The sequence below is a fragment of the Nerophis lumbriciformis genome, linkage group LG39 (genome assembly GCF_033978685.3).
Source record: "Nerophis lumbriciformis linkage group LG39, RoL_Nlum_v2.1, whole genome shotgun sequence".
Taxonomy (NCBI): Eukaryota; Metazoa; Chordata; class Actinopteri; order Syngnathiformes; family Syngnathidae; genus Nerophis; species Nerophis lumbriciformis.
This window is the reverse complement of record NC_084586.2, coordinates 15197934-15222500: the sequence shown is the minus strand read 5'-3', so window position 1 is coordinate 15222500 and position 24567 is coordinate 15197934. Positions and strand designations below refer to the sequence as shown.

Sequence of the window (24567 nt, the reverse complement as noted above, 5' to 3'; positions counted from 1 at the left end):
GTGGATCTAACATAATATTGTGAGAGTCCAGTCCATAGTGGATCTAACATAATAGTGTGAGATTCCAGTCCATAGTGGATCTAACATAATAGTGAGAGTCCAGTCCATAGTGGATCTAATATAATGGTGAGAGTCCAGTCCATAGTGGATCTAACATAATAGTGTGAGAGTCCAGTCCATAGTGGATCTAACATAATAGTGAGAGTCCAGTCCATAGTGGATCTAACATAATAGTGAGAGTCCAGTCCATAGTGGATCTAACATAATAGTGTGAGAGTCCAGTCCATAGTGGATCTAACATAATAGTGAGAGTCCAGTCCATAGTGGATCTAACATAATAGTGAGAGTCCAGTCCATAGTGGATCTAACATAATAGTGTGAGAGTCCAGTCCATAGTGGATCTAACATAATAGTGAGAGTCCAGTCCATAGTGGATCTAACATAATAGTGAGAGTCCAGTCCATAGTGGATCTAACATAATAGTGTGAGAGTCCAGTCCATAGTGGATCTAACATAATAGTGAGAGTCCAGTCCATAGTGGATCTAACATAATAGTGTGAGATTCCAGTCCATAGTGGATCTAACATAATAGTGAGAGTCCAGTCCATAGTGGATCTAACATAATAGTGAGAGTCCAGTCCATAGTAGATCTAACATAATAGTGTGAGAGTCCAGTCCATAGTGGATCTAACATAATAGTGTGAGAGTCCAGTCCATAGTGGATCTAACATAATAGTGAGAGTCCAGTCCATAGTGGATCTAACATAATAGTGTGAGAGTCTAGTCCATAGTGGATCTAACATAATAGTGAGAGTCCAGTCCATAGTGGATCTAACATAATAGTGAGAGTCCAGTCCATAGTGGATCTAACATAATAGTGTGAGATTCCAGTCCGTAGTGGATCTAACATAATAGTGGGAGAGTCCAGTCCATAGTGGATCTAGCATAAGTATGTGAGAGTCCAGTCCATAGTGGATCTATCATAATAGTGTGAGAGTCCAGTCAATAGTGGATCTAGTTAGTAGTGTGAGAGTCCAGTCCATAGTGGATCTAACATAATAGTGTGAGAGTCCAGTCCATAGTGGATCTAACATAATAGTGAGAGTCCAGTCCACAGTAGATCTAACATAATAGTGTGAGAGTCCAGTCCATAGTGGATCTAACATAATAGTCAAATCAACTTAGTGTGAGAGTCCAGTCCATAGTGGATCTAACATAATTGTGAGAGTCCAGTCCATAGTAGATCTAACATAATAGTGTGAGAGTCCAGTCCATAGTGGATCTAACATAATAGTGTGAGAGTCCAGTCCATAGTGGATCTAACATAATAGTGAGAGTCCAGTCCATAGTGGATCTAACATAATAGTGAGAGTCCAGTCCATAGTGGATCTAACATAATAGTGTGAGAGTCCAGTCCATAGTGGATCTAACATAATAGTGTGAGAGTCCAGTCCATAGTGGATCTAACATAATAGTGAGAGTCCAGTCCATAGTGGATCAAACATAATAGTGTGAGAGTCCAGTCCATAGTGGATCTAACATAATAGTGTGAGAGTCCGGTCCATAGTGGATCTAACATAATAGTGTGAGAGTCCGGTCCATAGTGGATCTAACATAATAGTGAAAGTCCAGTCCATAGTGGATCTAACATAATAGTGTGAGAGTCCAGTCCATAGTGGATCTAACATAATAGTGAGAGTCCAGTCCATAGTGGATCTAACATAATAGTGTGAGAGTCCGGTCCATAGTGGATCTAACATAATAGTGAAAGTCCAGTCCATAGTGGATCTAACATAATAGTGTGAGAGTCCAGTCCATAGTGGATCTAACATAATAGTGAGAGTCCAGTCCATAGTGGATCTAACATAATAGTGTGAGAGTCCAGTCGATAGTGGATCTAACATAATATTGTGAGAGTCCAGTCCATAGTGGATCTAACATAATAGTGTGAGAGTCCAGTCCATAGTGGATCTAACATAATAGTGTGAGAGTCCGGTCCATAGTGGATCTAACATAATAGTGTGAGAGTCCGGTCCATAGTGGATCTAACATAATAGTGAAAGTCCAGTCCATAGTGGATCTAACATAATAGTGTGAGAGTCCAGTCCATAGTGGATCTAACATAATAGTGAGAGTCCAGTCCATAGTAGATCTAACATAATAGTGTGAAAGTCCAGTCCATAGTGGATCTAACATAATAGTGTGAGAGTCCAGTCCATAGTGGATCTAACATAATAGTGTGAGAGTCCGGTCCATAGTGGATCTAACATAATAGTGAAAGTCCAGTCCATAGTGGATCTAACATAATAGTGTGAGAGTCCAGTCCATAGTGGATCTAACATAATAGTGTGAGAGTCCAGTCCATAGTGGATCTAACATAATAGTGTGAGAGTCCAGTCCATAGTGGATCTAACATAATAGTGTGAGAGTCCACTCCATAGTGGATCTAGCATAATAGTGTGAGAGTCCAGTCCATAGTGGAACTAACATAATAGTGTGAGAGTCCAGTCCATAGTGGATCTAACATAATAGTGTGAAAGTCCAGTCCATAGTGGATCTAACATAATAGTGTGAGAGTCCAGTCCATAGTGGATCTAACATAATAGTGTGAAAGTCCAGTCCATAGTGGATCTAACATAATAGTGTGAGAGTCCAGTCCATAGTGGATCTAACATAATAGTGTGAGAGTCCGGTCCATAGTGGATCTAACATAATAGTGAAAGTCCAGTCCATAGTGGATCTAACATAATAGTGTGAGAGTCCAGTCCATAGTGGATCTAACATAATAGTGAGAGTCCAGTCCATAGTAGATCTAACATAATAGTGTGAAAGTCCAGTCCATAGTGGATCTAACATAATAGTGTGAGAGTCCAGTCCATAGTGGATCTAAAATAATAGTGTGAGAGTCCAGTCCATAGTGGATCTAACATAATAGTGTGAGAGTCCACTCCATAGTGGATCTAGCATAATAGTGTGAGAGTCCAGTCCATAGTGGAACTAACATAATAGTGAGAGTCCAGTCCATAGTGGATCTAACATAATAGTGAGAGTTCAGTCCATAGTGGATCTAACATAATAGTGTGAGAGTCCAGTCCATAGTGGATCTAACATAATAGTGTGAGAGTCCAGTCCATAGTGGATCTAACATAATATTGTGAGAGTCCTGTCCATAGTGGATCTAACTTAATAGTGTGAGAGTCCAGTCCAAAGTGGATCTAACATAATAGTGTGAGAGTCCAGTCCATAGTGGATCTAACATAATAGTGAGAGTCCAGTCCATAGTGGATCTAACAGAATATTGTGAGAGTCCTGTCCATAGTGGATCTAACATAATAGTGTGAGAGTCCAGTCCATAGTGGATCTAACATAATAGTGTGAAAGTCCAGTCCATAGTGGATCTAACATAATAGTGTGAGAGTCCAGTCCATAGTGGATCTAACATAATAGTGTGAGAGTCCAGTCCATAGTGGATCTAACATAATAGTGTGAGAGTCCAGTCCATAGTGGATCTAACATAATAGTGTGAGTCCAGTCCATAGTGGATCTAACATAATAGTGTGAGTCCAGTCTATAGTGGATCCAACATAATAGTGTGAGTCCAGTCCATAGTGGATCTAACATAATAGTGAGAGTCCAGTCCATAGTGGATCTAACATAATAGTGTGAGAGTCCAGTCCATAGTGGATCTAACATAATATTGTGAGAGTCCTGTCCATAGTGGATCTAACTTAATAGTGTGAGAGTCCAGTCCAAAGTGGATCTAACATAATAGTGTGAGAGTCCAGTCCATAGTGGATCTAACATAATAGTGAGAGTCCAGTCCATAGTGGATCTAACAGAATATTGTGAGAGTCCTGTCCATAGTGGATCTAACATAATAGTGTGAGAGTCCAGTCCATAGTGGATCTAACATAATAGTGTGAGAGTCCAGTCCATAGTGGATCTAACATAATATTGTGAGAGTCCTGTCCATAGTGGATCTAACTTAATAGTGTGAGAGTCCAGTCCAAAGTGGATCTAACATAATAGTGTGAGAGTCCAGTCCATAGTGGATCTAACATAATAGTGAGAGTCCAGTCCATAGTGGATCTAACAGAATATTGTGAGAGTCCTGTCCATAGTGGATCTAACATAATAGTGTGAGAGTCCAGTCCATAGTGGATCTAACATAATAGTGTGAGAGTCCAGTCCATAGTGGATCTAACATAATAGTGAGAGTCCAGTCCATAGTGGATCTAACATAGTAGTGAGAGTCCAGTCCATAGTGGATCTAACATAATAGTGTGAGAGTCCAGTCCATAGTGGATCTAACATAATAGTGAGAGTCCAGTCCATAGTGGATCTAACATAATAGTGTGAGAGTCCAGTCCATAGTGGATCTAACATAATAGTGTGAGAGTCCGGTCCATAGTGGATCTAACATAGGGGATCTCTGCAGAAAAGAGACGGCGGATCAACTGGTCTAAAAGTTAACTTTCAGTTTCGTTTCCTGCCGAGGCATTGCAACCCAAGTGGGCACAAGCATGAGAAGGGTGACCATTTTTGAGATTGCTTCGACCTTTGGAGGCGGTACAGCTCGGTTGGTAGAGTGGCCGTGCCAGCATCTTGAGGGTTCCAGGTTCGATCCCTGCTTCCGCCAACCTAGTCACTGCCGTTGTGTCCTTGGGCAAGACACTTTACACACACTTCAAAAAACCACTGTCAGTAACTACAGTTGGTTGCTACATCTGTAAGTGCAAGTTAAAACTCTACTATGCAAAGCGAAAGCCATTTATCAACAACACCCAGAAACGCCGCCGGCGTCGCTGGGGCCGAGATCATCTAAGATGGACTGAAGCAAAGTGGAAAAGTGTTCTGTGGTCTGACGAGTCCACATTTCAAATTGTTTTTGGAAACTGTGGACGTCGTGTCCTCCGGACCAAAGAGGAAAAGAACCATCTTGACTGTTCTAGGCGCAAAAGCCAAAAGTTTTGGGTTTTGTTTCAGTGTAAGCGTACAATAAAAGTGACGCTCAATTTGCTTTGGTTCTCCCTTTGTGTGTCAGGATGAACGGCGCCCTCATCGAGGGTTACGAGGACGACGTGGGGAACAAAACGGACGTCTACGTCCACACGGCTCACTCCATCACCATGTCCTTGTATCTTTGGAAGAAGTACGGCTACAAGTCTGCCCCCCACGATGAGGTAAGTGGCGCCCGTCGCACCGTTCGTGGCGTACCAGCCAGTGCCCTCACACTGACCGCCCGTTTGTGCCGCTGCAGGGTATCAAATACGTTCTGATCCCGGAGGGCATGAGGGACTTTCAGTGGCTGGATGGACTCCTCAAAGGAGACAGGGTGCAGTTCGGCCAGTATAAAAACAAACGGTGATGAACGTCAATCTTGGTCATATTCACCCTTTGCGTGGGAAAAAGAAAACAAAAGAAAAAGTTATGATAATTGTCAGGTTCAAACCCTGATGACATCTATTAAACGAGACAAGAAGCAAGGAATTAAACAGAGACAGAATTCAGTTTGGCTCAATTGAGGAGAAACGTCTGGGCTGTACTCTTGCACAGTCTCCAGCACGCTCTGATGTAAGATTGTACGCCTCCTTTATTTGGACTTGCCCTGATTACATGGCAACAGCTGTTTCTAAAGGGACGGTGGTCGTAAACAGCCATCGCATTTGGTTACAGAACAGTTCACAGAAAAGGTCATAAAACAGTTCAAACAAGCGGTGCCTGGAGGGGAGTCAGGCCCTGCTTCCTCTCCGTTTTTTTGTTCTTGGGTCAGACAATATCTTTCTGTGGATTACAATACATGAAAGAAACAGAACACCTTCATGTTGCTTCCTATCCTACACCGTGGAGTTTTACAAGCCTTCTTCTTGGTAGGTTCAAAGACAGCTTTTGTCTTGGCGCCGGGAACTCATTTCAACACAAAGTTTTTGTGATAACCTAGATACAATTATTGTAACAATAATAACCAAAAATAATGTGAATTTAATTATGATATGAAAAATATTACACTTGTTTTGGCAGGGCTCTTTCGGTGATCGAAGTCTTTTGGTGGCCCAATGTTCGGTGAATCCCCAGGGAATATTGCGTAAATATTAGGCCAGGGGTGCTCATTACGTCGATCGCAAGCTACTGGTCGATCTCGGAGGGTGTGTCAGTCGATCACCAGCCAGGCATTAAAAAAATAGTCCTAAAAATGAGCGATCATAAATCTTCACTATGACGTCACTTTCGTCACTTGATTGACATTCACGGCACCCGAGGGTCTTCTGAGATGACGCTGGCTGCTGCCAGCTCATTAAAATTACCGACTGGAAGGCGAGAAACACTTTATTTCAACATACTCTGGCGCCGTACCTGTCGTCAAAACTCCAAAGACCGACTGCACAGTTGCGCTAACAAAACAAGAGTCTCAGAAAGCTGGCGTGCACAAGCTAGCAAGCTACGGAGTTTGCCGACAATGTATTTCTTGTAAAGTGTATACAAAGGAGTACGGAAGCTGGACAAATAAGATGCCAAAAACCAACCACTTTCATGTGGTATTGGACAGAAAGGAGGACTTTTTTCTCCTCCATTCGAAAATGCGGACGTTTTTAGCACCACTGTCTGATTCCTATCAATGCAAGTCATCACAATCAGGTAATACACCAACTTATATTCTTGTCTTCATGAAAGAAAGGAATCTATATGTGTTAAACATGCCTGTATTATCTTTAAACACCTTAACTTGTTAACAATATTAACTATATGTGTTAAACATGCTTGCATTATCTTTAAACACCTTTAACTTGTTAACAATATTAACTATATGCGTTAAACATGCTTGTATTATCATTAAACACCTTTAAGTTGTTAACAATATTAACTATATGTGTTAAACATGCTTGCATTATCTTTAAACACCTTTACCTTATTAACAATATTAACTATATGCGTTAAACATGCTTGTATTATCATTAAACACCTTTAAGTTGTTAACAATATTAACTATATGTGTTAAACATGCTTGCATTATCTTTAAACACCTTTACCTTATTAACAATATTAACTCTATGTGTTAAACATGCTTGTATTATCATTAAACACCTTTAACTTGTTAACAATATTAACTGTGTTAAAAATGCTTGCATTATCTTTAAACACCTTTAACTTGTTAACAATATTAACTATATGTGTTAAACATGCTTGCATTATCTTTAAACACCTTTAACTTATTAATAATATTAACTATATGTATTAAACATGCTTGTATTATCATTAAACACCTTTAACTTGTTAACAATATTAACTATATGTATTAAACATGCTTGTATTATCATTAAACACCTTTAATTTTTTAACAATATTAACTATATGTGTTAAACATGCTTGCATTATCATTAAACACCTTTAACTTATTAACAAAAACATATATTTCATAAATAAGTAAATATAAATTATATATATGAATGAGGTAGATCCCCACGACTTGATCAATTGAAAAGTAGCTCGCCTGCAGAAAAAGTGTGAGCACCCCTGTATTAGGCTATATACATATTTCCATTCATACAATTTAATACCTTAATTAGTTTTCATGTTAAAACATTTTTTTTTAAAGTGTGGCGGCTTTTATTTTGCCGTGGCGCCATGCCACACTAGTGGAAACCCTGCTAGTACAAGTTAATGTAGTAGCAAAAATATAAACTTGCCACTGGGAGAAACAAAATAAACGTCCGTCCACGTCCACACTTTACACGTTAAAAAGCAAACCGAAGAAAAAGTTATGATTATAACCAAAAATAATGTGAATTTGATTATGATATGAAAAATGTTATACGGTGAAACCTCAACTTACAAGCTTACTTGGTTCGTGAATGGAAAAGTTTAAATTATGAAGCAAATTTTTCCATAAGAAGCAATATAAATCTGAATAATGGGTTTTAGCCTCGACAAAAGTCCTCATTTTAGTGAAGGTTTGAACACAATATAAAGTGCTATACAAAACTGTAAAGCAAGGAGTTATCAAGCCAAAACAACAACAAACTGAACTGTCCTTAACGTGCTGCTCTGCCAACACAGGCACACGCACGCAGAAGTCCCTTTGAGTGCCCTCACAAACAATCAGAAACCACGCAAATCCTTAACTTCAACAACCATATTGCCACGATGATGAACATTTCGTGTGTGTGTGCTCATGGAAGAGGCGCAGCTGAACTCTGTGATATAAGTTTGCTTTGGCATCTTTTTCCGTGAAAGTCAGTTCTCATCACAATTAAAAGCCTGCTTCGTCAAACTCTTCAATACAAGCGAGCACAAGATGAATAAATGAAATGTTCGTACACAGAGACTTGGTTTGAGGCATGCATGGCTCGATCTAATAGTTTGGAAATCGAAAAGTTCACAAAAAGAGGGGTTTGTAAATCGAGGTTTCACTGTGTATTATTATTTTGTTATATAGAATCAAAGTATCATTACACTATATTATTTAGGATAGGATAGGGTAGGATAGGACAGCACAAACCCGTTCAAGATGAGACAAACAAACAGTGTACAGGGTTACAGAACAGGAACGCTGATGGGTCGCCACGAGGCGCCCCGTAAAAGGTGGGAAAAAGGTAAAACGCTGGGGAAGAAGATGAGTAAAAAAATACAATCTAGACTGGGCTTCTAAGGGCGCCTAGTCTGGAGTGGGAAAAAACCCTCCATGCAATGCACACATAAACATGTTACATTTAATCACGACAACTCGCAACAGGGGGGGGGAGTTGGGGCCCTGGAGGTCGACTGCTGCTATGAAGCGCTGCCAGCCGTCCATCACCCCGAAGGGGAATCAAGCGGTGGTGAAGGCGTGGGGTGTGTTGATGTAGTGTCCATAGGCCTGGGGCCGTTCTGCATGCAAGCAAAAGTTCGACTCCCGGTGTCGTTGAGGAGGGAGGGAGGGAGGTCAAAAGCGTCCATCATTGAGGTGTCCTCGGGGATGTTTTCAGAACAGCCTGCTCCTGTTGTTGGAGCGTCAAGGCCATTCGAGGGAGTCAAATCGTAGATTAGGATTTTTGTTTTTCCGCGAGCAGACATTACAATGGCTTGTCTGTTCTATTCGTCCATGCTGGCCCTCATATCCAATTGTTCCATTTCAACCAGCTTTTCGATGATGTGATCCATCTTGCGATTCAGTTCAGAAATCGCCCCAGTCTTTGATCCCAATCCTTCCATTGCGACGAACAGCCTTTGGGCCCCTTGAGTGGCTGCCATCGTCTTACGAATTTGACGATTCACCAGAGCAATGCCCAGCCCAATCAGCAGGTGCCCCGCGATCACGGTTCCAAATATGTAGATGTCTTCCACGTCCTCGGTAGAAAGGACTGAGAGGCACATGATTCTCCATTCATCCCTGGAATCTCTCACCTACCCCGCAGCAATGGTTCCATCAGGGCAACCTCTTTTCCTCGTCGAAAAGATTTTGTCAATTGAGTCGAGAGTCCAGCTGATCATTTCCATGTCTGATGTTTAGATTTGGAGGACAGAGCAAAGAAAGAGGCTTCAAAAAAAAGTGTAGACAAGACAAAACAAAGAGAGCAAGCAGGGAGAAGAAGGGAGCGGGAAAAAATGCGACTGCCCTCACCAGAGGCAAGACAGATTTATTCAATTTTTGTACTGTAATGAATTATAATTGTAATGCCTTCCAATGAATTATAATTGTAATGCCTTCCAACTTTCCCACACATTTTGGCCAGTCAAATTTGTCTGGAATCAAAATGTGTGTTTGTTTTTTCTCAGAACATCACAACTTTTGTCTCAACTCTCTAGGGGAAAAAACCCGAGTAGATAGATAATACTTTATTGATTCCTTCAGGAGAGTTCCCTCTGGAAAATTTAGTATATAAATAGTTTTTTTTAAATTTATTACATCATTTTTTCACATTTTTAATTCAACAAATTAGTAGTATATGGTGTGGTTATAATTGACATATAATATATCAAATCATTTGTTTGATTGTTGTTAGTTTTTTCTTGTATTGCATCAACATTTCATGGTTTGAACGTTTTATTTTAACCAAAGTTTATTTCTTTATTTTTGTCTTTGCTGATCGCTTGAGAGAAATGCCAATTAAAAGGTAGGCTGGAATAACATTTTGTACTGACGTATGATTGTTTTGTTCTATAAGTGCGTCACTTATAAAACAAGGACTAACTTTGTCATCTCTCCTCCAGGCCCAGGACGTACTACACGGGCCAGTACAACGAGAGCCGCTTTTACGTCCTGCACCAGGATTTCCTGCGATACGTGCGGAACAGGTCAGCATTCGCTTCCAAAATGTGAACGATATCTATTGCTTTTTTGAAGGCGGACGCTCCTTGCGTTTAGACCAGGGCTGTCAAACTCATTTTTAGCTCAATCTATTCCTCCATGGTGAAATGGTAAAATCATGGCATAATAACTTAAGAATAAAGAAAACTTCTGATCGTTTTATTTGTTTTAGTTTTGCCAAAAATAGAACGTGCACATATTAACCCTAGCCCTAACCCTAACCAACACTTTTTTTTTATGCCTAACCCTAAACCTAATCCTAACCCTAACCCCAACCCTAACCCTAACCCCAACCCCAATCCTACCCCAACTCCAACCCTAACCCTACCCTAACCCCAACCCCAACCCTAGCCCTAACCCTAACCAACTCTCTTTCTTTATGCCTAACCCCAACCCCAACCCCAAACCCAAACCCAAACCCAACCCCTACCCTAACCCCAGCCCTAACCCTAACCCTAATTTAAGAATAAAGAAAACTTCTGATTGTTTTAGTTTTGCCAAAAATAGAACGTGCACATATTAACCCTAGCCCTAACCCTAACCCTACCCTAACCCTAACCCCAACTCTAGCCCTAACCCTAACGCCAACCCCAATCCTACCCTAACCCCAACCCTAGCCCTAACCCTAACCAACTCTCTTTCTTTATGCCTAACCCTAACCCCAACCCCAACCCCAAACCCAAACCCAAACCCAACCCCTACCCTAACCCCAGCCCTAACCCTAAACTTAACCCTAACCCTAATCCTAACCCCAACCCTAGCCCTAACCCTAACCAACTCTTTTTCTTTATGCCTAACCCTAATCATAAACCTAACCCTAATCCTAACCCTAACCCCAACCCTAACTCTAACCCAAACCCTAACCCTAATCCTAAACCTAACCCTAATCCCAACCCTAACCCCAACCCCAACCCTAACCCTAACCCTAACCTCAACCCTAGCCCTAACCCTAACCAACTCTCTTTCTTTATGCCTAACCCTAACCCTAACCCCAACCCCAACCCCAAACCCTAACCCAACCCCTACCCTAAACCCAGCCCTAACCCTAACCCTAATTTAAGAATAAAGGAAACTTCTGATTGTTTTATTTGTTTTAGTTTCGCCAAAAATAGAACGTGCACATATTAACCCTAGCCCTAACCCCAACCCTAGCCCTAACCCTAACCAACCCTTTTCTTTATGCCTAATCCTAACCCCAACCCCAACCCCAACCCCAACCCTAACCCTAACCCTCTAACCCTCTAACTTTGCCTCAATGTATCTTCAAAGCCATGAATAAACTTTAGGTCACAATCTATCTGGGATTGGACAAAATACTAAAGAGATAATATACATTAAAAACTCTTCTAGGGTTAAACACAGTTTGTGTACGTCGTGGCCATCCCATTTTTGTTTGGACCAAAAAAAAAAAAATCCCAATTTTTGGGTTTGATAATAAAAAACTAACGGAAAATGCATCGTTATTCCAATTTATTAATGAGTGCGAAAATGGAAAATAGCAACTAAAGTAGAAAGTGGACTATTATTATCTGTGTGGAGATACGGTAGATCGTCTCTTTCCCATGTCCTCGTCTGCGAGTGACCCGGAACGACACAACCACCTGAAGAAAAGCAACGTTTGCCTGCTCGATAATCAACCAATAAAAGGTGTCACTTTTATGATAAATTAAGGAGCCTTCGTTGGAAATATTTTATGTGGCTTGGATTAATAAACCTCTCACGAGAAGAGGCAATGAATTCAGACTTTGGAATGCAGAAGTGATAGCGCTATCCTGGAGGAGAGACTCAGCGAAGTAAGTTGTATTTCATATGGTTAGAAAGGCTCCAGCACCCCCCGCAACCCAGTAAGGGATAAGCGGTAGAAAATGGAAATGGATGGATGGTGAGATAAATAAGATTATCTAGAAAATGAATGGATGGATGAAATAAATCTTCTTCTTTGTACTTTGTAAACACTTGAAGTTTGCAGAGTTTCTTGAAGTGGATCATATTAGTACATTGTTTGATTTCTTTGCTTCATCCATTCCATAATTTCATTCCACATACTGATACACTGCAGAGGATCATCTCACCACACCTAGTGTGTGTGTGTGACAATCATTGCAGCCTGCCTCCGTAGCCCCCACTCCCTCCCCTCTGTTGCAAGTCCTGTGGATTCTTTGTAACTTGTTTATGTGTGCTATGGCTATTGAGGTATTTTGTTTCCTGGCCTCAGTCTGGACCCCCTCCCCGGGAGTCTAGCCTTGGACTGAATACTTTTTCACATCCCTCCCCCAACCCCAATGTGTATCTGTTTCCCACCTTGACTCCTTAGGCCCAGCGGCGTTTCTGGGTGTTGTTGATAAATGGCTTTCACTTTGCACAGTAGTTTTAACTTGCACTTACAGATCTTGCGACAAACTGTAGTTACTGACAGTGGTTTTCTGAAGTGAATTTAGGAATTTCACCATCTACGGTCCGTAATATCATCAAAAGGTTTAGAGAATTTGGAGAAATCCCTGCACGTAAGCGGCTCAACATTGAATGCCCGTGACCTTCGATCCCTCAGGCGGTACTGCATCAAAAAGCGACATCGGTGTGTAAAGGATATCACCACATGGGCTCAGGAACATTTCAGAAAACCACTGTCAGTAACTACAGTTGGTCGCTACATCTGTAAGTGCAAGTTAAAACTCTACTATGCAAAGCGAAAGCCATTTATCAACAACACCCAGAAACGCCGCTGGGCCTAAGGAGTCAAGGTGGGAAATAGACACACATTGTGGTTGGGGGAGGGATGTAAAAAAGTATTCAGTCCAAGAGCCAAGTGCATGCTTTTTCAGTCAATTAGGTATATACAGCCCGGCCCCCGGCCAAAAAAATTTAATTTTGAAGAATTTATCTGAATGTGCATGAACTACAAACCCCGTTTCCATATGAGTTGGGAAATTGTGTTAGATGTAAATATAAACGGAATACAATGATTTGCAAATCCTTTTCAACCCATATTCAATTGAATATGCTACAAAGACAACATATTTGATGTTCAAACTAATAAACATTTTTTTTTTTTTTTTGCAAATAATCATTAACTTTAGAATTTGATGCCAGCAACACGTGACAAAGAAGTTGGGAAAGGTGGCAATAAATACTGATAAAGTTGAGGAATGCTCATCAAACACTTATTTGGAACATCCCACGGGTGAGCAGGCTAATTGGGAACAGGTGGGTGCCATGATTGGGTATAAAAGTAGATTCCATGAAATGCTCAGTCATTCACAAACAAGGATGGGGCGAGGGTCACCACTTTGTCAACAAATGCGTGAGCAAATTGTTGAACAGTTTAAGAAAAACCTTTCTCAAGCAGCTATTGCAAGGAATTTAGGGATTTCACCATCTACGGTCCGTAATATCATCAAAGGGTTCAGAAAATCTGGAGAAATCACTGCACGTAAGCAGCTAAGCCCGTGACCTTCGATCCCTCAGGCTGTACTGCATCAACAAGCGACAAGTGTAAAGGATATCACCACATGGGCTCAGGAGCACTTCAGAAAACCACTGTCAGTAACTACAGTTGGTCGCTACATCTGTAAGTGCAAGTTAAAACTCTCCTATGCAAGGCAAAAACCGTTTATCAACAACACCCAGAAACGCAGTCGGCTTCGCTGGGCCTGAGCTCATCTAAGATGGACTGATACAAAGTGGAAAAGTGTTCTGTGGTCTGACGAGTCCACATTTCAAATTGTTTTTGGAAACTGTGTCCTCCGGAGGAAAAGAACCATCCGGATTGTTCTAGGCGCAAAGTTGAAAAGCCAGCATGTGTGATGGTATGGGGGTGTATTAGTGCCCAAGACATGGGTAACTTACACATCTGTGAAGGCACCATTAATGCTGAAAGGTACATACAGGTTTTGGAGCAACATATGTTGCCATCCAAGCAACATTATCATGGACGCCCCTGCTTATTTCAGCAAGACAATGCCAAGCCACGTGTTACAACAGTGTGGCTTCATAGGAAAATAGTGCGGGTACTAGACTGGCCTGCCTGTAGTCCAGACCTGTCTCCCGTTGAAAATGTGTTGTGCAATATGAAGCCTAAAATATGAGAAGGGAGACTGTTGAACAACTTAAGCTGTACATCAAGCAAGAATGGGAAGTAATTCCACCTGAGAAGCTTAAAACATGTGTCTCCTCAGTTCCCAAACGTTTACTGAGTATTGTTAAAAGGAAAGGCCATGAAACACAGTGGTGAACATGCCCTTTTCCAACTACTTTGGCACGTGTTGCAGCCATGAAATTCTAAGTTCATTATTATTTGTAAAAAATAAAAAAAAGTTTATGAGTTTGAACATCAAATATGTTGTCTTTGTAGTGCATTCAACTGAATATGGGTTGAAAAGGATTTGCAAATCATTGTATAATAATAATAATAATAATAACTGAGATTTATATAGCGCTTTTCTAAGTACCCAAAGTCGCTTTACACGTAGAAAGTGTATTGCGTTTATATTTACATCTAACACAATTTCCCAACTCATATGGAAACGGGGTTTGTATTTCTGTTCAAAATAGTTTTAAATGTTAAATGTTTAAATATTAACTGTCAGTTTATTGTACTGTGCCAACTGTACTACTATATGAGTACGTGTCATCCGTTTTAATTTGACCAAATTGTGTCAAAGTCATGATTTTTTTTTTTTCATGCTTGAAATAAGAAATTGTTACTTTTAAAAAAGGTCGTTTTCTACTTGTGAGTGTTGATGACACAGCTTTGCATCAGTTGATATTCTAGTTTCAAGCATGTTTTACTCAATATAGGTCATCAAATCTCAGCAACAAGCTGTAATATCTTACTGAGATCATTTAGGACCAAAACACTTAAAACAAGTAAAACACTCTAACATAAAATCTGCTTAGTGAGAGGAATTCTTTTATCAGACAGAAAATAAGCAAATATCACCCTTATTTGAGATATTTCATCTTAATTAGATGTCAGTTTTTGCAGTCTATAGGCTTGGAGTCGCTCTGCAGGCGTTACGAGCAAAGTTCCACTCCCAGCCTTCTTCTGTTATGAGCAGCGTCACATCGTTGTCAGTTATGGTAAATTTAGATTTAGCAAGCCGGATTAAACCAGTTCCCGCGGGCCGTACGTTTGACACCCCTGCTTTAGACGCTACATTTACTCTTGAAAACCCAACATGTGGTATGGTGTGAAAAGATGTCACTATTTCTCGCCAACAGGTTCTTGAAGTCCCCTAACTTGAATTTACGGTACTGGGCAATCGTCCGACCGACCAACGGTGCTTTTGCCATCTTCGTGGCGCTCCACACGTGTGACATCGTGAGTTGACATGCATGATTCACTCCTGTGACCGACTCCCGTTCTTATGAGTCAACCAGTGAAGTGGGTCCAGGTACTCAACCCCCTCTAGTCCGTCGTCACACAGCACATATGCAGAATCCTCTTCAGAAACTGGCATTAAGAAAAAACAAGCTCACATGACTCCCATATGCAAAAAAATATTTTGTGATGCTAAAAAATATCAAAGTAATCATAGTAGTATCGGCCAAATCCGCTGTTTTTTTATTTTTTGTTTTTTTAGTGCCAACATCTATTAAAGAAGATGTTGGCACTAAAAAAAATAAAATAAAAAATAAATAAAAAACAGCGGAGTTGGGCGATACTTTTTTTATTTTATTTATTTTTTTAGTGCCAACATCTATTAAAGGAGATGTTGGCACTAAAAAAAAGCATATCGACCAAATCTGCTCCTTTTTTTTTTTTTTTTTTTTTTAGAAGATGTTGGCACTAAAAAAAAAAAAATAAAAAAATTTAAAAAAAAGCGAATTTGGTCGATATACTTTTTTTTAGTGCCAACATCTTCTTTAATAGATGTTGGCACAAAAAAAAAATTAAAAAAAGAATATGCAAAAAAATATTTTGTGATGCTAAAAAATATCAATGTAATCATGGCAGTATCAACCAAATCCGCTCCTTTTTTTATTTTTAATTTTTTAATTTTTATTTTTTTTTTTTTAAGGGCCAACATTTTCTTTAATAGATGTTGGCACACAAAAAAAAAAGAATATGCAATTTTGTGATGCTAAAAAATATCAATGTAATCATAGCAGTATCGACCAAATCCGCTCCTTTTTTTTTTTTTTTTTTTTCAGCAGCTAGGTCTGGATCCTAGCACACTGACAATTAAAAGGAGGCCCCCCCTTTTTTTTTACATTGCGTATCAACCAAATCCGCTCCTTTTTTTTTTTTTTTTTTTTTTTTTTTTTAGTGCCAACATCATCTTTAATAGATGTTGGCACAAAAAAAAAAAAAAAAAAAGAATATGCAAAAAAATATTTTGTGATGCTAAAAAATATCAATGTAATCATAGCAGTATCGACCAAATCCGCTCCTTTTTTTTTTTTTTTTCAGCGGCTCGATCTGGATCCCAGCACACTGACAATTAAAAGGAGGCCCCCCCTTTTTTTTTTTACATTGATATATCAATGTATCGACCAAATCCATCTATTAAAGAAGATGTTGGCACTAAAAAAATAAAAAATAAAAAAAAGCGAATTTTGTCGATATACTTTTTTTTATTTTTATTTTTTTTTTTTTTAGTGCCAACATCTTCTTTAATAGACGTTGGCACTAAAAAAAAAATTAAAAAAAGAATATGCAAAAAAATATTTTGTGATGCTAAAAAATATCAATGTAATCATAGCAGTATCGACCAAATCCGCTCCTTTTTTTTAATTGTTTTTATTTTTTTTAAGGGCCAACATCTTCTTTAATAGATGTTGGCACACAAAAAAAAAAGAATATGCAATTTTGTGATGCTAAAAAATATCAATGTAATCATAGCAGTATTGACCAAATCCGCTCCTTTTTTTTTTTTTTTTTTTTTTTTCAGCAGCTAGATCTGGATCCCAGCACACTGACAATTAAAAGGAGGCCCCCCCTTTTTTTTTTACATTGCGCATCAACCAAATCCGCTCCTTTTTTTTTTTCTTTTTTTTTTAGTGCCAACATTTTCTTTAAGAGATGTTGGCACAAAAAAAAAAAAAAAAGAATATGCAATTTTGTGATGCTAAAAAATATCAATGTAATCATAGCAGTATCAACCAAATCCGCTCCTTTTTTTTTTTTTTTTTTTTTTTAGTGCCAACATCTATTAAAGAAGATGTTGGCACTAAAAAAAAAAAAGCGAATTTGGTCGATATGCTCCTTCTTCACCACAACGGGTCGATACAGCGTCCGCATTACTGAAGATGCCGCACCGATCCGCCTGTCGATCTCACGATCCACTCTTCCCTCACTCGTGAACAAGACTCCGAGGTACTTGAACTCCTCCACTTGGGGCAGGGTTTTAGCCATCTTTAAAAGATGTTGCCGCTGAAAAAAAAAAAAAAAAAAAGAAAAGGAGCGGATTTGGTCGATACTGCTATGATTACATTGATATTTTTTAGCATCACAAAATTGCATATTCTTTTTTTTATTTATTTTTTTGTGCCAACATCTATTAAAGAAGATGTTGGCACTAAAAAGAAAAAAAGAAAAAGAAAAAAAAAAGCGGCGGATTTGGTCGATACTTTTTATTTATTTTTTTATTTTTTTAGTGCCAACATCTTAAAAGATGTTGGCACTAAAAAAAAAAAAAGAAAGAAAAAAAAAAAGGAGCGGATTTGGTCCATACTTTTTTTTTTTTTTTAGTGCCAACATCTTTAATAAATGTTGGCACTAAAAAAAAAAAAAAAAAGGAGCGGATTTGGTCGATACTGCTATGATTACATTGATATTTTTTAGCATCACAAAATATTTTTTTTGCATATTCTTTTTTTAAAAATTTTTTAGTGCCAACATCTATTAAAGATGTTGGCACTAAAAAAAGTATATCGACCAAATTCTCTTTTTTTTTTTTTTTTTTTTTTTTTTAGTGCCAACATCTTCTTTAATAGATGTTGGCACTAAAAAAAAAAAAAAAAAAAAAAAAGGAGCGGATTTGGTTGATACTGCTATGATTACATTGATATTTTTTAGCATCACAAAATATTTTTTTGCATATTCTTTTTTTTTTTTTTTTTTTTTTTTGTGCCAACATCTTTAATAAATGTTGGCACTAAAAAAAAAAAAAAAAGGAGCGGATTTGGTCGATACTGCTATGATTACATTGATATTTTTTAGCATCACAAAATATGTTTTTTGCATACTCTTTTTTAAAAAAAATTTTAGTGCCAACATCTATTAAAGATGTTGGCACTAAAAAAAAAAAAGAAAGAAAAAAAAAAGGAGCGGATTTGGTCCATACTTTTTTTTTTTTTTAGTGCCAACATCTTTAATAAATGTTGGCACTAAAAAAAAAAAAAAAAAGGAGCGGATTTGGTCGATACTGCTATGATTACATTGATATTTTTTAGCATCACAAAATATGTTTTTTGCATATTCTTTTTTTAAAAATTTTTTAGTGCCAACATCTATTAAAGATGTTGGCACTAAAAAAAGTATATCGACCAAATTCTCTTTTTTTTTAGTGCCAACATCTTCTTTAATAGATGTTGACACTAAAAAAAAAATTAAAAAAAATTAAAAAAATTAAAAAAGGAGCGGATTTGGTCGATACTGCTATGATTACATTGATATTTTTTAGTATCACAAAATATTTTTTGTATATTCTCTACTTTTTAAGCCAAAATGCATCCATTTTCTCTTTTCTGTCTACACACTGTGTCTGCTTGTAAGTACTCCGTGAGTATGCGCTGCCGAACATGCTCCTCTGCTCGTAAAACCGGCAATGTCACGACGTGACGACGACACGCCGTCAAAAAAAAGGGGTTGGGGGACTGGTACTTTTTAGAGGCGGTATAGTACTGAATATGAGTCATTAGTATTGCGATACTACACTAGCTTACCGTACAACCCTAGTACGGATAAATAAATTTATTACCAGGTTCTCAATAGTTTTCCAGTCCAGTGGAGGTCAGGACGTAGATGAACCCCCATGAGTTTTGATGAGTCGTCCTATTGACGGGTTTCTCTCTCTCCTCTACCCAGGTGGACGTGTACGGGTTCATGACCAAAGACTACAGACAATATTCCAACTATTACTACGAGAAGGACATAAAAACAAACGTGATTTTCTACATCAATCACGACTACATTTTGGAAATGAAACTGTGGAAGAATCTCCACGACAGCAAAGTACTGCGTCTGTATCAGAGAACTTGAAGAGGAACCCAAGGATTGGAGGGAATGCCTGCGTTTGTATGATTTTTAATTCATGCCTTTATAAATACAAACAGCCCGTCAGACCTTTTCAGGTAGAAAAACATGTAAAAACGTTTTTAAAACCATGTTTAGAACAAAATAAATCAAATGTCTCACTGAAACAACCAAATAGTCATTTTTAACAAATCATAACCAAAAACATTTGTTCAGGAATACAAGTAAATAGTCACAATCTGACATTTTACAACAACAAATAATGTTTCATTGTCAAGTTTTTTTAAATGTTTTTTCATAAAAACAGTACATTTGAAAATTAATTACATTATTAGTTCAGCACATCGGGGGCGGTACCTTTGGATTGGCAGACCGGGGTGGTGGTTCCTCTCTTTAAGGGGTATATTGTAGCGTCCCGGAAGAGTTAGTGCTGCAAGGGGTTCTGGGTATTTGTTCTGTTGTGTTACGGTGCGGATGTTCTCCCGAAAAGTGTGTGTCATTCTTGTTTGATGTGGCTTCACAGTGTGGCGCATATTTGTAACAGTGTTAAAGTTGTTTATACGGCCACCCTCAGTGTGACCTGTATGGCTGTTGACCAAGTATGCCTTGCATTCACTTGTGTGTGTGAAAAGCCGTAGATATTATGTGACTGGGCCGGCACGCAAAGGCAGTGCCTTTAAGGTTTATTGGCGCTCTGTACTTCTCCCTACGTTTGTGTACACAGCGGCGTTTTAAAAAGTCATACATTTTACTTTTTGAAACCGATACCGATAATTTTTGATATTACATTTTAAAGCATTTATCGGCCGATAATATCGGCAGTCCGATATTATCGGACATCTCTCATCACGACGTGACTTATTTTGAGTTTTTTTCTGTTTTCCCGTGCGTAGTGTTTTAGTTCTTGTCTTACTCTCCTATTTTGGTGGCTTTTCCTGTTTTATCAGCATTTTCCTGTAGCAGTTTCATGTCTTCCTTTGAGCGATATTCCCCGCATCTACTTTGTTTTAGCAATCAACAATATTGTAGCTGAGATAGGCTCCAGCGCCCCCCACCATCCCTAAGGGAATAAGCGGTAGAAAATGGATGGATGGATGGAATATTTCAGTTTTTATCCTTCTTTGTGTGGACATTGTTGATTGTCATGTCATGTACGGATGTACTTTGTGGACGCCATCTCTGCTCCACACGCTGTAAGTCTTTGCGGTCGTCCAGCATTCTGTTTTTGTTTACTTTGTAGCCAGTTCAGTTTTAGTTTCGTTCTGCATAGCCATCCCTAAGCTTTAATGCCTTTTCTTAGGGGCACTCACCTTTTGTTTATTTTTGGTTTAAGCAGTAGACACCTTTTTACCTGCACCCTGCCTCCCGCTGTCGTCTGCATATTATGATCACGACAAACCATCGTCGTCTCACAGGACGTGTTTCCGACATCTACAATTAGCTACCGGCTGTCAGCTACCGATATGGAAGAGTATTACACGGTTACTATGCCGAGATCTAGACAGCACCGACACTCAACAACAACACATCATTTGCGGATTATAATTACTGGTTTGCAAAAAATATTTTTAACCCAAATAGGTGAAACTACATAATGTCCCACGGCACACCAGACTGTATCAGTGGTTGAGAAACAGTGACTTAGATACTGGGTTTCACTATGTAAAGCGCTTTGAGTCACTAGAGAAAAGCGCTATATACCGTATTTTCCGCACTATAAGGCGCACCTAAAAACCACAAATTTTCTCAAAAGCTGACAGTGCGCCTTATAACCCGGTGCGCTTTATATATGGATTAATATTACGATTCATTTTCATAAAGTTTCGATCTCGCAACTACGGTAAACAGCCGCCATCTTTTTTCCCGGTAGAACAGGAAGCGCTTCTTCTTCTACGCAAGCAACCGCCAAGGTAAGCACCCGCCCCCATAGAACAGGAAGCGCTTCTTCTTCTACTGTAAGCAACCACCCGCCCGCGTAGAAGAAGCAAAAGCGCGCGGATATTACCGTACGTTTCATTTCCTTTGTGTGTTTACATCTGTAAAGACCACAAAATGGCTCCTACTAAGCGACCGGGATCCGGTTCATGAAAAGACGCAATCTCTCCATCCGCACACGGATTACTATTTCACAGCAACTGATATTCCTGTGAACCGCACTGTGGATACAACGGGAGCACGTACGGTGAATATTCGCACCACAGGGAATGAGAAGTCATCCTTCACTGTGGTTCTAGCTTGCCATGCTAATGGCCAGAAACTTCCACCCATGGTGATATTCAAAAGGAAGACCTTGCCAAAAGAGACCTTTCCAGCCGGCGTCATCATAAAAGCTAACTCGAAGAGATGGATGAAGAAAAGATGAGCGAGTGGTTAAGGTAAGTTTAAGTTTACGCGAAGAGGCCGGGTGGCTTTTTTTACGCAGCTCCGTCCATGTTGATATACGATTCCATGCGCGCCCACATCACGCTGGTTTTAATATATTATTAAAGTTTGACTGACCTATTTGACTGTTTTTTTGACATTCCTTTAGCGCAGTTAGATGCGGCTTACAACACGGGGCGGCTTATAGGTGGACAAAGTTTTGAAATATGCCGTTCATTGAAGGCGCGGCTTATAACCCAGGGCGGCTTATGGTGCAGAAAATACGGTAAGTATAATTCACTTCACTTCACTTAAGAAAGGGAACCGGAGCGTGTGTTCCAACTATGGTGGGATCACACTCCTCAGCCTTCCAGGTAATGTCTATTCAGGTGTACTGGAGAGGAGTGTCAGGTTCAAACACTGATGACATCTATTAATCAGACAAGAAGCAAGGAATCATGCAGAGACAGAGTTCAATTTAGCTCAATGAGGAGAACGCATGGAGCTGCACACTTAGTCACAGTCTCGCCCTACGCTCTAAGGCAGACCTGGGCAAATTAAGGCTCAGGGGCCACATGCGGCTCGTTAAGCTTTTCAATCTGGCCCGCCGGACATTCCCCAAAATTTTTTTTTGATCTTTAAGATGTAAAGTGTAGCTGCCATTATGATGTGCAGTGATGTTTTCTAATGACCGTAAGTCTTGAACTATACAAAGTATTTCAATGGTTGAAATCTGCACTTTTGGATGATATACTAGTTACTAGGGTTGTGAACGATAAACCGATGCGACCGAGTATTCGATTCAACAAGTGAGCGATTAGGCTGCATCGGTAGCAGACTCCTCAATCAATGCGAATAATCCATAAAATTCCTAGCTGAATCGGTTATAGAGTCATGGATCGGTTATCGTGAGACTTTGCATGGGTTGGCTAGATGACAATATGCGCCAGCGTCTCTAAAACAACGCGAGAGCTGAAGCTATTTGCCAAACGCGGTAGCTACTGTCGGAGGCAGATATTTACATATATCCGTATTTAAGTGTTACTTCTTTAATTTCATAATCATATTACAAAACAGCTAGTGTTTTTCTTCCAATTGTGGTCTTTTGGTTGTCTGCAAATACTGTGTGCTAACCTTGGGTATGAAATGTAAGAAAGAGAGATACTCCTTCTTCTTATCTATTCTTCTGTCCAGATGCGGAGGACAATGGGCATGTGTTTAGGCTGGAAAGACAAGACAACGAGGGTGGGAGGGAGAGAGACTTTATAGAAGAGAAGGTTTCCATCTTAGCTGCGCGATTGAATGTTCTATGCTGGACTGGTTTCATTATATTTACAAAGCTTTGCAAATATATTACAAAATATCTATTCTGTCTCTGGTGGTTCTTCTACTCAGCTTTAAGTGTCGTAAAGAGCTTGGGAGCGACGACCAGAAACTTGAATTCCCCCTTCTCGCGATTGAATGTTCTATGCTGGACTGGTCTCATTATATTTACAAAGCTTTGCAAATATATTACAAAATACCTATTCTGTCTCTGGTGGTTCTTCTACTCAGCTTTAAGTGTCGTAAAGAGTTTGGGAGCGACGACCAGAAACTTGAATTCCCCCTTCTCGCGATTGAATGTTCTATGCTGGACTGGTCTCATCATATTTGCAAAGCTTTGAAAATATATTACAAAATACCTATTCTGTCTCTGGTGGTTCTTCTACTCAGCTTTAAGTGTCGTAAAGAGCTTGGGAGCGACGACCAGAAACTTGAATTCCCCCTTCTCCCGATTGAATGTTCTATGCTGGACTGGTCTCATTATATTTACAAAGCTTTGCAAATATATTACAAAATACCTATTCTGTCTCTGGTGGTTCTTCTACTCAGCTTTAAGTGTCGTAAAGAGCTTGGGAGCGACGACCAGAAACTTGAATTCCCCCTTCTCGCGATTGAATGTTCTATGCTGGACTGGTCTCATCATATTTGCAAAGCTTTGAAAATATATTACAAAATACCTATTCTGTCTCTGGTGGTTCTTTTACTCAGCTTTAAGTGTCGTAAAGAGCTTGGGAGCGACGACCAGAAACTTGAATTCCGTGGGAGGAACAACTGGTCCAAACGCAACAATTTGGGGGCTTCGTCCGGTGCGACACGCTGAGAATTGGACACCTGTTGCACTCTTCTGGACAGACTCACTTGTGGCCAAACATAAAACAAGGTAAGCAGAGCCTTTTTCTAAAATCTGCTTTAGGAGTCTGTCTTGAAGTATGTAAGTCAAACACTGTTTGTACCCCAGACACAGAGTGGACATTTTGATGGATTGATTGCATTTTTGCCTTGTCCGCCATTACATAAAAAGTTGTAAATAAGTGGCTAGCTGGTATTAGCACGAGTGATAAACAAGGGACAACACGGAAAATGAAGGAGGAGGAGAACGAAAGCGTCAGTCTGACCGAAGGTGATAATGGACCGAGAAAGATTTTCAACGCGTTGGGGAGACAGAAATCCAAAGTGTGGAAAGTTTTTGGGTTTTATAAGAAGGAAGGGAAGCTCGACAGAAGCCATGCTATCTGTAAATTGTGTCGCGCATCGTTGACGTACACTGGCAGCACTACAAATCTCCACCAGCATGCAAAGAGGATTTGGTCGATCCTTTTTTTTTTTTTTTTTTTTTTTAGTGCCAACATCTCCTTTAATAGATATTGGCACTTAAAAAAAAAAAAAAAAAAAAAAAAAA

At 39.4% G+C, this 24567-nt stretch overlaps 1 protein-coding gene across 3 annotated transcripts in view; it reads left to right on the top strand.

Moving 5' to 3' along the window:
* Positions 1 to 21546, top strand: part of LOC133577868 (alpha-N-acetylgalactosaminide alpha-2,6-sialyltransferase 1-like) — a 52876-nt gene extending 31330 nt beyond the window's left edge. Inside the window, exons 5-9 of one of the 3 annotated variants that reach the window (XM_061931952.2) lie at positions 5045 to 5183; positions 5261 to 5364; positions 10189 to 10272; positions 15506 to 15605; positions 19317 to 21528. In XM_061931952.2, the coding sequence (XP_061787936.1) occupies positions 5045 to 5183; positions 5261 to 5364; positions 10189 to 10272; positions 15506 to 15605; positions 19317 to 19490 (601 nt within the window). In that variant the 3' untranslated portion in view covers positions 19491 to 21528. Of the gene's footprint in view, positions 1 to 5044; positions 5184 to 5260; positions 5365 to 10188; positions 10273 to 15505; positions 15606 to 19316 lie in introns of all 3 variants that reach the window. The other 2 variants (XM_061931954.2, XM_061931953.2) reach the window with 2 other exon arrangements.
* The last annotated feature ends 3021 nt before the right edge of the window (positions 21547 to 24567 follow it).